Here is a 12,768-nt window from a genome sequence, read left to right as displayed (position 1 = left end):
GCTTTTTATGATGTAAATTGCTGCCCTCACTGAACCACAGCTCATTTGTAACATGCAAATTCACTCCTGTCTAAAACACCGGGAAACAAGGGCATTTCCCTCTCTGCCTTGGATCACTCTTTTTCTCTGCATTTGTCGAGTGCAGACGCACGATGAAGACAACTATAAATCCTCCAACCACCTTCTGCGAAGAGAGAGAAAAGCTCAGAAAAAGATCCTCCTGTCCATGGAGGAAAGAAAAGAATTGCATTCGATTTCAGACCCTGGATTTTCTGGTAGTTGAATGACAGAACACAAAAAGAAAACGCAGAGATCTTACACACTCCCAAGTGAGGGCAATGGTTACTGTGGTGGGGACGAACACATTGCTCACAGCAAAGGGGAAAGTGCCGGTGAATTACAGGCGTGCCATTGCACACATTGCAGACCAGCCTTCTGAGAACTTTCTTCTGCATGTGAAATTTTCTCTGGAACGCATGAGTTTGACTATGAAACACCTCTGCCAATCATCATCTGACTGCACTACACAAGCATCTGCCTCGCTTCTCCCCATTAAAGATTACTGGTGCACCAAAAATCACTTAAAGATGCTATATCAAGCAGACAGCTCTGAGCGTCAGATGTGGTTTGATAGTTACCATCTGAATAATGACAACCACTTTTCTTTGTAAAGCAAAAAGCACACAGTGTGACAGCTAAAGCTAAAAGAAGGACTAAATCCGGGGCAGGCAGCTTGATAAAACAACAGCTACACGTCCATTTATTTGTACATGGAAAGACCTAACACCACATTTACACTGAACCTCTGCAGGACACTTTCAGATCATGTGGCATCTGAATGCTTTGCCTGTGATACATTCACCCTCCTCCTGCTCTTCTCACACCATCCCAGTATCTCTGTGTGACAGATGGGAGCTGTGGCAGGCAGCTGAGCAGCTTCCCAGGGCTGTGCAGGAAACCTCTGGTTCTGCAGCAGGAGCACAGCCAGTGCCCAAGGCCACAGCCATGCCTGCTCTCCATTCTGCTCTTGTGCAAGTCAACACCAATACGTTTTGGACGGTGTTGCAAATAATCAGTTTTTTACAACTCGTACCGCAGTGGTTGGTTTTGGTGATGAGCTTTACAAAATTGAGGCCTTGGCTGAAGCTCAATCTTCCTACTTTCTTCACCTGCATTTGAAACAAATCGCGTCTTGCCAGCATCTCCTGATGTCCCCTGAAGGTTTTCCCGACCACTTATCTTCACTCCCAATGTATTTACAAGAGGAATGAATCTGCGAGGCAAAGATTTTGCTGCTTATTTTCCACATACAGTCCCTTCCTCTGGGGATTCTTCTTTACACTAGTTCATCAGAAAGCTATGTGTGTGTCTGAATGTACATATATATGTGTAAAATAATTGTGTTAAAGTAATTGCGTTATCTACGAGATGTTCTTCCCTGGTCACATCCAGGAAGGCTCAAACACTGGGATTCTGTACTCCCTTCTGAGAGGCAGCAGCTTCAGGAGTGAGAACTGATGGAGCAGGGGCTGTCCCAAGGCACACAAGCAGTTCATGGCAGAGCTCAGAATAGAAGCAAAGTCCAGAACATTAAGGGTGTGTGTTAAGCATGAAGACAGAAGACAAGAGGTGAGAAGAAGGGGTCAGAGATGCAGGAAGAGTCGAAAGCTGGACTGTCAGCAGAAATATGGAGAAAGAAGAACAAAGAGGAGGGAGGAGGAAGATGGGGGAAGGGAAGAGGAGAGAAGGGAAGCGAGAGACACCAGGACAGTCGTTGCCTAACACGTGAACATCAGCGACAGGGCAGCGCGCCCGTGCCAAGCCAGGCTGAGGAACCATCACCTCAGTGTCTGTGAAAGATCACAAGACCTAACGGCTCACTTTATCTCAGAAGAGTTTTCTGGATAAAAGGGATTTGAGGGCAAAGCCTCCATAATCCTTTGGGTTTGGTTTCTTTTAATACTATAAAGCACAAAAATAAACTTTCTAGCTAGGAAAAATATGGCTTTTGTTAAGTTCTGAGTCACTTTTCCCCAGCAGCAAAACAAAGTGGCTTTTCAATTCAAGTCCTGAACATTTCAGAATCAAATGTTTTGCAAAGTCCTGAAGTAAATCACAGTTTTCCAAGTCACACTTCTGTAACTGATGTGAACTCACTGAAGTCAGTAAGGAGCTGGATGTGACCAACATCACCTTGCTTGATTTGTGCTGATGAATTGATATATTAATCTCTAACTCTCAGGCAGAAGCCTGGAATTTCATTTCTAACTTGCTGCTGTTCTGCCCAATGGCTCCTTTTAGAACAGAGGTCAAGTGCATCCCTTGTGAGCCATGCTGCATTTACATGCTTCTGGCCTGATTCAAAATCCACTGCAATAATGTGGTCTGTTTTGGGAGTTCATTTAAGTGGACCTGGGCTCGACTAACGTTTGCTAGCTTTAACTTCATCTTTCCTTCTTTCTGTTTCTCCTACAAGGTTTATGCCAAGTATTTCTCATATAAGAGCCCCTCAGCTAGTCATATTAAAAGTGCCTTACAACACAGCATTCATTTTTATCATCAGAAAGATTATCTTGCTTTGCTATCATGCCCCACTCTCTGAATGGGAAGTGGATTTTCTTAGCTGTTTTCATGCAGGCCTAGCAAATTTCCTAAATCATATTCACTGTTACAGCCCAACTTGACACTTCTTTTCAGACAAGGAGATTGGTAAAACCTCTACAGATTTTACTGTCACAGCACCAAAACTGTATCAATTACATTTATTTCAAACAGAGACCAACGGAGTAAACAATACACGTTCTACCTCGTCCACTAAAGCAGCAAAACTGTGTATGGCACAGCCACAGAGCACTCAGTACCTCAACCTGGGGAAAAAATTCTTTCATGTGCACAATTTTACAACTCTAGGGGGCTACTGAAGGAGAAATCTCAAATCATGCATGCAATTACCCAGACTGAAAGGATAAAAGCAGTGAATACATGCAAAAATCAAGTCTTTACTTTGTAAGAACACTCTATATTAGCAGCAATACATCAAACAATCTCACTCTGCTCCAGTAAAATCAATGTAAGTTTCGCTAGTGGCCTTCATGATTGCAGCAACCAGCAGCTAGTATTAACTTTGCATTGATTTCCTCTTGCAAGGAACAGTCCTACTATTTTAATAAAAGAACCAACCAACCAGTTTGCCACTATCTGCCTACCTAAGAAAAAGCAGGATATGTTCAAAGAAGGCTTTACTCTAACTTATATTCATTCCTAAAGGCTAAATCTGCAAAGCTCATGACAAAGAAACAGCATTGTTTTACTTATCAATGTCCTACTGTTCATCTAGAACATCTGCAATAGTTTTGCCTGCAGCACAACCCTATTCATTACAGGCCTCGATAGACTGTTCAATGGGGTTTTTTTGGTACAAAATGTACAAAAGCATTTTACAGAGTGGACTTTGCCCTGATATGAATAATAAAAAATAATTTAAAAGTGCATTTTGTTTCAATTTCTCCATTTTCCAAAGTAATGCTTGGCAAACGGAAACAAAATGGCAACAGCTTGAAACCTGACAGCTCACTCCATGTCACAAAGCAAGACAGAGGGTTTCTGCTGAACGCTGCTTTCTGCACAGTAGCCACAGCACATTGCCATCTACCAAAAATGCAATTGATAAAAGACAAAAAGCATACTTATATGAGCAAACAGCAAATACACACACTCATCAGAAGGAGGCCTCGTCATCGCTGTGCCAAGGAACAGGTGGAATTTACAAGCCATGGACTTCACCCCTCCCTCCAACCATCGGACCGTACAAGAGAAGAGTGGTGCTTACCATCATCCAGGTACGCTTGGTCCAAATTCTGCTCCTGCTTAATAGTGACTCCAGCTGGTAACACTTCTTTCTGGTCGCTGACTGGTTGTCCATTTTTTGCTGCCCGCTGGCCTGAAGCTGTCTGCTGCTGGATCACGGTAGGATATGAACTCGGACTTAATCTCTGTGCTTGACTGACTTGGGGCTGGCTTGGTCTTGCAACACTGGACGTAAAATTTTCACAGCACATAATGTGCTGAAATTCCTGGTGACTTCCACACCTCAGCTGCTGGTTGGTTGGAGAGTAGTGAATCACTGGAGAAGATTGCTGGTTGCCTGGAGAGTGGTGGAGCACTGCTGAAGTTTGGCCTGGGGAACCAGCATGCACTAGCACTGACCTATGGGCATCTGAAATTGCGACCGGTGTAGCCATCAAACCGGACTGCTGGTAGCCCAGCTGGCTTGGGCTAAGGCTCTTGCTTCTTTGGTATACTACTGCAGCTGGATTCTGCTGATGGTATCGAGAATCAGGAGAAGAAAGGCCCGAGCGCAACTGCTGGCAGGGAGCCATAGTGGCCACAAGACAGGAAGGGGATTCGGTGACCATTGTGTGCTGTGAATAGTACGGCTGTGTGACTGTTCCCAGACCACTGTGTACTGTATTGCAGATTAGGGCTGGATCATAGTCATCAATGGGCTCTGTTTTGATTGATGGTACTACAATAAAGCATGCAAAGGATGTTATTCGTAACAAGCTGATGAGAAACAGAGAAGTTTTCCTTGAAGTAAAAAGAGATTTAAACCATTTACGAGATCTACACATGCAAGCTCATATCACACAGGCATTAAGTTTAACAAAACATATATATGCAATGATGGGAGGCTCTCACTTGAATGCATTTTGAACTAAGATGTTCCAGAAAGTCTTTGATCAATCATTTAACCACAGATTTCTGAAAATTGAAAAATACCATATTTTAATTCACTTAAGAGCCATTCTGGAACATAAGCAAAGTAAGAAGCACCACAGATAGGTGTCCCACGTAATATTTGCATCTGAAAGGAAGAGTGAATGAACAGTCATTCTGTGACACATACGGCGCTTCACTTTTCTACCAGACATTTAGCCAGTGACCAAAGGCAGTGCTGAACTACTGAAGGGCCCTCTTTCAGGCCTTTTGCTACAAGTGATATCCTCAGTACAAAGACCACCACTTAGGAAAAGTTGCCTTAGTATGAGTAAATGATGGTCTTCTGGTCTTCTACAGACAAATTCTGACATTTCTAAGGCTTTTTTTTTTTTTTTTTTTTTAATTTAAACCTTTCCCAAAGCTTAGTACAGAAATATCATACAGTGGAAACCATATAATGGTCAAGCAACAGTGTTATTTCTTTGGGAAGTGTAAGCTTTCTACTCTGAAGCAGTCTGTCTCAGAGGTTGTGTTTAAATTGTACTTTTCAATATTATTCAATAGGTGGACAATTTAGCACTGCATTAAACCTTTGTGTCAGTGATGTCCTACACAATTCATACACCTAAGAAGAGAATCAACAACTGTTAAGTTGGAGCAGATTAAAATAAAAGCAGGATGAATGTTTGTTTGTTCTTAGAAACCAGTCAAATTAAGACGTCATTTTGAAGCTTGAAAAAATCTGGTACTGTTATTTTATGCTTTCTGGTTTCCACAAGCACAATACTCTGATTTTCTCACAACGTTTTTCTCCCAGCCAAAGCTAAGAAATTATGGGAATCTCATTAGTAATCCTGTTGCGTTTATTGTGAGATTGCTCATCAATTCCCAAGAGTTAAAACATCACAAAAGCACTCATATTTTTCTCAACAACTCCATTCTGAAGAGTATATATTACTCTTCTTCCTCCTTACCAAGCCCTTTTTAATTTTCCCAGATCCGATGTTATCTTGCTGTTGTACACGTCAACTGGGGAAGGCAATGCTCATTGTTTTCACAGGGTCAAATCATGTCACAAACTGAGTCTGCTCCCACTGAAGCTGTTGGCAAACTCCCATCAAGTGAATGAGGCAGAATCAGTCCATGGCCTACGTGGCTGCCCCCTTAAGTTTATGGGAAATTCTCAATCTGAAATCACACGCATCCTTTAAACCAAACAGTTGTTGAGCACTTATTTGCAATTAGCTGAATGAACTCAGTAAAATTTAGATCCTCGTATAATGGGGAAACAACATAGTGGAAAATAACATCTCGCTCATGAGAACTAGGCAACGACTCGCACTGCCCTTGAGAATTACCTGGGTGATAGGTAAAATGCTGGGGTTGGCTTCTTTTTCTTTTGCCATTGATGACATAGAAATTCACCTTCACAGGTGTGCGAATGTGCTTGTTCCGGTACTCCGGTATTTCTACAAAGAGCATGCTCTGAAACAGCGAAAGGGGACGGAGCAGCATTAGTAACTGAGGCCAGCAGCAGATTGTTGCGTGCATCTCCCCCATTACATGCCCAGGGATCGAGGAAGAGAAACCTCCCAGTTCATCCCAATAAAGAACATTATGTGAGGAAGAAAGGAAAAAAGAGCAGATGGTGAAAAACAGGAAGACTTTTGGTATTAGCAAATTGGTTTGTATGCACTGTATCCTCTCTGGTACTTGATGTTATCCTCAATTTGCAGGCAGAGATCTCAGCTACAAATAAAAGACACAGAATGGGTGCTTGATAAACAAATAAGTATTGTAGATTTCCCTCTTTGTGTTAGGATAAACTTGGTTATTCTATAGGTTTCTTACTTACAGCCAGATCTTGATTCCATGGAAATTAACAGTGAGTGCCCCATTCTCTTCCACAAGGGCAGGCATGGCCCATGGCAATGCAAGTGCTAGCTCCTAAATGTGCTGACCTACTACAGTACAGCCCCAGTAGCAAAGTGAACAATGAGACTCATTCCCTTGAAAGACCAATGTTAATTTTAAATACTGTAGTGCAAATCCTGTCCTGCACAGTACAGTGCACCCAAGACTTCCACATAGGCAAAAGGAAGTCAGGACAGCCAGCATCCTGCAGAGGACTCTTTCAAAACTGGGCTGATACAATGGTGTCTTCTGCAAGAACACAAAATCTAGCAGTTATTCAATTTGCTGTGGGTTACTGCTAAATGAATAGTTTCTTTCTGCAGCACATCTACTACTGAAGCATTTGACATTTGTGCCTCACAGCAGTCAGATAGCAGCTCTTTCTGTTGAGACGCTCTTTGGAAACTACCCCCTGAATACAAGCTGCTGTCTGAGAAGCACAAGGAGAGGACATCCAATGTTTTGCATACTTACAGGCTGGCTCTTATCTTTATCCACTGTCGCCTCCATTTCCCAGATCTGCTGCCCATCTAGAAGAACATTACAGTATTAACCTAACTGTATCTTTTTTAAATCATAAAGCTTAGGGAAAAAAAGCAACAAATTAAGGGCATAGCTCTCAAAATGGACTTCATTTCAACCAAAAGGCACGGCATTTAATTTAAATACATCATTGAACACTTCTCTCACCAGGAAAAGACTTACGTATTAAAATTAAATGTTTATGTAGAAATTAAGCAAACTGAGGAATGAAATATTCCACACAAGTGCAACATCTGCTTTTTAGCAGACTTGATTTCAGCCAGCTTGACTGAGGGAGGGCACCAGAAGGTCAGATACCTCCTTAATGGTCACACTGGGTCAGGGGCGCAGCAAACTTTAAGCTTAAACCACACAGTTCCCCACCAGTGCAATAGGGACAGCGTGGGTGAGGAGGTGAAGGAAAGCCTAAGCAAAAATTCAGCTCTGGTGCACAGAGACTGTAGCATGCAAAACGGAGTGACTTCAGGCTGACTTCTAAAGATGCTGTACTGTGAAGCTGGCAGATGCTCTGAGCATAGGTTTTTTTCTAGGATTAGTCCATCAGGGACAGATTCTTGATGTAACTGGGAAGTCAGCCATCGAATCGCAGAATCTCAGAAGTTGGAAGGGACCTCTGAAGATTATTGAGTCCAACCTCCCTGTTAAAGCATGTTGCCCCTGGTAGATTGCACAGGAAGTTATCCAGATGGGTTTTGAGTATCTCCACAGGAGGCTCCAGAATCTCTTAGGACAGCTGTTCCAGAGCTCCGTCACCCTCACAGTAAACATCTTATGTTCAGATGGAACTTCCTATGTTTCAGTTTGTGCCCACCTACCCTTGTTCTGCTGCTGGGCACTGCTTGAAAGGAGATTGGCCCCATTCAATGGGCTCCCACCCTGTAGATATTTATTAGCATTGGTAAGATCCCTTCTCAGTCTCTTCCAGGATGAACAGTTCTCTCAATCTTTCCTTGTAACAGAGACACTCCAGGTTCCTAAACATCCTTGCAGCCCTCCGCTGGAATCTCCCTAGAAGGTCCCCATCTTTCTCAAAGTGGAGAGTCCAGAACTGGACACAGTACTCCAGGTGTGCCCTCACCAGGGCAGAGTAGAGGGGGAGGATGATCTCCCTCACCCTGCTGGCCACACTCTGTGCAATGCACCCCATTGGAACCATTCGCCTTCCCAGCCACAAGATCGCACTGCTGGCTCATGGTCAGCCTGGTGTGCAGGGCCTCCTCTGAAGAGCTCCTCTCCAGCAGGACAGCCCTAACCTGCATGAATGCAGGTGTAGGATCCCTACACTTGCCCTTACTGAGCTCTGCCCAGCTCTACAGTTTGTCCAGGTTTCATTGAATGGTAGCACAGCCTTCTGGTGTGTCAGCCACTTCTTCCAGCTTTGTATCATCTGCAAACTTGCAGAGGGTGCATTCTGTCCCCTCATCCTGGTCACTGATGATGTTGAACAAGACCAGATGCTATGCAAGATACTTGACTTCTGTTATACATGCCTTCTTACTTATATACTTATTTTTTATATACTTATTTCTTACACGTGCAAAATAAAGCTTCGGCACATGATAATAAGAAATAAATCTCCTCTGACAAAGGAACAAGCTTAGTACCTTCAAAAAAAGAGCCTCTTATCCTTCTGAAAGTTTCATTTTAAAATGAGTAGCGGTGGCATATACAAAATATCACGCTCTGAAATACCGCAGCCACGGAGCTGGCGTCTGCATTAGAGAGGGAGGAATTGCAGGGTCCCCTCCTGCATGCCCAGGCCTGGTAGCACAGCATAAAGTCTCATAAAAACACTTCTTCTCAGAGGACTTGTTATTTTTCCTGATTCTTGGAAATGCTGCAAAAGCTGCTTTTGTCCTCTGTTATTTAAGTACTTCTGCTTCTGGCAAAAAGGGAAATGAAAGAGTATTTTTAAATGCGTTTTGCATTTCTTCTGTTGCTTTCTCTTTGTTCTCCCCTCCACAGACATTGAGCTAACAGATGTGTCCAGCTCTCAGGGTATCATCTCCTCGGGAAGGGCTCATGCTGCTGCTCTGCACCGTGGCTGCCCGTTGCTTCAGCCCCAGGGTCCCAGCACGCCCTGCGAGCCCAGCAGGACCATGCCTCCCCTAGCACCCCCTATCCAGGAAACCTCAGCTACATTCTGGCCCCTAAACACTCACAAGGAGGAGGGTTTCCCTGGGTGTCCACAATGTGCCCCTTCTTCTCTTTGACCTTGCTGGGTCCCCCTGTGTTTCCCTTGGCTTGCTGCGTTTCTTGCTCTCATGCATACACACACATCGCCGCTGCAACGCAAAGTCCAAACACCTCCCTCTAGCACTTGCCACAGCACTTTGTTGCAAGGAGGAAACACAAAATGTTTCTGGCTTCTTCTCTTTTCAGCATTTCAAGTCCCTCCCCAGCAAGTCAGTTGTCTCCTCCACGCTAGCATGCGGATTAGTGACGGGTGGCGGGGAGGAGATGGCCAGAGCAAGCAGAGTAATTGGAGCAGCAAGCTCTCGTCTGGCTGCCGTTAGCCCTGCCATCCCAGAGGACCGCTGTGCAAATGAATGGAAAGTATTCTGATAGTTAATAACAAGCATTTGCTTTGGCCACTGCTCTGGGCTGTTGCAGGTTAAATCTATGCCCCTATTAACGTAGCTAATGCTTTACTATGGCTGCAATGGTAAACGCATTTGGGGAAGCGGGAGGCTGCGGGTTTAATCCCGCAGATACCAAATGCATCATCTGATGACAAGGCAGTAAATACTTAATGGGGGGATTCCCCTTTGAGGTGAAAAGAAACCGTCGTAATAGGTGCTAAGGAACCTTACCACAGATGCCAAAACAACTCTAAAGGAGCAATTTTTATAGCCCTCTGAGTAAAAGAGGCGGTAAAGGGAAACAGGAAGATACGAAACAAGAAGATATGACATAAAAGTCCCAGTAGAGACTTGCACTAGGAATAGTCTCAGCAATGCAATACAAAGATGTCCTGACAAGGCTCGCCAAGTGGGAATGCTTGACACTGTTCTCCCTCCAGGCAGTGTTTTCATCTTTGTTTCTATGCTGTTAAATTTAAACAGTCTGTGCAGATGCAACATCACTGATTTTGCATAGAAGGTAGATATCACAAGGATTCGTCAGTCCAAAATGCAAAAAGTAAAAGAGAAATAATTCTGAAAGTCATCTGCCATGCTCATGAGGCCTGTGGAGCACATGTAACCACAATCACAGTTGATTTGATTCAGTAACCCAGCCACTGAAATCGCACTAAAAGCTAATGAAGCCAGCCATAAAAATCAAGTGATGTTTAGGCTGAGTCCAAAGTCTGGGGAGAATAAGAGCAAGACAAAGCCCAATTAAACAAGAAATAATTGTATTTGAGGTTATCTTTCTAACGATGATGGGTGCACCTGTTTGGATATATTAAAGCTTGCAGCAGCTAAACAGGACCTGTCAGCAGCATCAACCCCTGTTCTTTAGGCACCACAGCCCTGTTGAAGATAAGCACTCCACAGCTCACTTGCTGACCTTAATGCTTAAATTCCAATGATATGGCTCCATCTGTCTCACACATCACTTCCATGGTTGTGAATGCATGAATTTTACTTCAAAGTAATCAGTATCTTGTTTCCTTGTGACCCCTGTGGACAGGCACACTCCAATGAGCTTTTGGCATATGCTGTAGTGCAAAAACCGCAACAGTGCGACGGCATCATTTTTGCTGAAGCATTTTGAAGAGGCAAGGTGCAGAGCTGCGTCAGCAGCAACACACACCATGCAGAGCACTGCAGGACATCCCGGTACGAACACGGCCCCCGTGAGAGCTCAGTGTCAGCTCCACGTGTGTGGTGCATCTCAAATTCAACCTCCCCAGTGGGGAATTCAATGGGTGGCTCTGAACAGAGTGGTAGTTCCACTCAAGATGATAAAATACTTTTGGATGTAGACCCTGAGGTCTTACCAGCCATGGCTGCCTCGTGCAATATTTTTACTGTTGTGGTTCCCTGCTCATTTAATGGTTTGTCTTAGTTGGCAAGTCTTTAACACCACAGGTCAGGGAAATGTTCAGGAAATAGAGATTTTTGTGCTGCTTCAGGGTTATGAGACATAGCATTAAACCCTGATGAGAGATCTGATTGTGTCAGCACTCTTTGGGGGAATGAATGAGTTGTTGGAAGAAAGTAACTCTACCCTATCTAGCTCAAACTGTGATCATACCAAAAGTCTTGCTTCAAACTTTGGGAAAATCAAAACGTCAGTCTGCATTAGGAACATTTTGGGTGATTCTCTGCAGCCCCTTATAAGGCTTTTTATAACTAGCCAATTAAAGGTTTCTGAACCAGTTACAGCCTTTACACATTATTCACGATCCTTTACTCATGACTTTGGGGTCAGTAACTAGCAGAGAAACAAACTTACTGCTTTATTTGAACAAGCATGACTGATGGACTGAGAGGTTCAGGAAATTTTCTTTGCAGCTCTCTCCAACTGCAGACTAAGTGCACTATTGTGCCGATTCTGTACAGGATCCTGTGCCTGCATGTGATTTCATGCCTGAAAATGTACATTGCTTTTCAGTCAAGCATTACACAAATTACTTAATGAACAACCTGTTACCTTTTTCCCAGGCAGCAAACCATGCGAGTTCCCTGCAGAAATCGAGCCTGGTAGCTAGCAAGGCAGCTGCCCTCACCACGCATTTCTGCAGTGTTCCCTTTGGGCTTGCAACGAATTGTCCTAGTTCAATGTGTTTCTGGGAAACTCTTCCAAAAACACCCAACAATTACCTCTGTCAAGTTTTATCAGTACACAACAGGCAACTCTGGAAACAGCCCAGGCTTTTAAAGCCACCTCAAGAACAAAGCAAGTAACAAGGGTTTTCCAGCAAAACAGACATTTTTGGGATGTAGAAACCTTACAGACCGGGGAAAACACTCACAAATCTCCTGCTCTTTTTGAGGATGAATTCTGCTTTTAGGTGGGAAGTTATTCTGGTTCATGTCAGAGCAGGTTTGCTCAACACCCAGACCTAAGCAGTTGTGGCCTCCTTTTACTCCAGAACAGTTGTAAAACTTTAGAGCAAACACAGCATGAATGAAATCACAACTTGCAAAAGAAGAGCAACTGACTTCTTCACTGAGCTTGATTTCTTTTTCTTTCTGAAGCAGGACTGCCCACTGCAGTTAATGCAGCTCTGTTTATAGGGAGCTGTGGCCAGCGCCTTCATTTAACTGAGGACGTGAGTTTGAGTCACCAAGGCCAAAGATACAAGTCAAGGTCTGGGAGGTAAAAGGCCAACGGATTAGTCATCCGCCATCCAGCCCAGCCCCACATCTGACATTTTGCACAGTGAGAATGAGTCTAGAGGAGATTTCTCCCCAGCTATTGTTGAGGAATTCAATTCACACTAAAAAGAACCATACAGACAGTAGTTGAGCAGAGAAGCAGCAGAGGCAGCCTGTCATACCAGAGCTCTCCCAAACAACCCCTCATGCCAACTCATCAAAATAGATTAGTTGTTTTCTTAAGATTATATGTGTGTTTGTATGTGTGTGTGTGTGTGTGTGTGTGTATAAATTATTAAACAAAAGCTCCTCTCAAAATAAA

At 43.7% G+C, this 12,768-nt stretch overlaps 1 protein-coding gene across 1 annotated transcript in view; it reads right to left on the bottom strand.

Moving 5' to 3' along the window:
- NFATC2 (nuclear factor of activated T cells 2) overlaps positions 1 to 12,768 on the bottom strand; it is a gene marked incomplete at both ends in the record, with an annotated part of 75,388 nt that overhangs the window by 20,686 nt on the left and 41,934 nt on the right. Inside the window, 3 exons of the mRNA XM_079543226.1 lie at positions 3,830 to 4,525; positions 6,078 to 6,204; positions 7,108 to 7,163. Of these exons, the coding sequence (XP_079399352.1) occupies positions 3,830 to 4,525; positions 6,078 to 6,204; positions 7,108 to 7,163 (879 nt within the window). The remainder of the gene's footprint in view (positions 1 to 3,829; positions 4,526 to 6,077; positions 6,205 to 7,107; positions 7,164 to 12,768) is intronic.

Source organism: Tetrao urogallus, assembly GCF_951394365.1.
Source record: "Tetrao urogallus genome assembly, chromosome: 16".
Taxonomy (NCBI): domain Eukaryota; kingdom Metazoa; phylum Chordata; class Aves; order Galliformes; family Phasianidae; genus Tetrao; species Tetrao urogallus.
The sequence above is the reverse complement of the archived record's forward strand: the minus strand, read 5'-3'. Positions and strand labels throughout refer to the sequence as shown.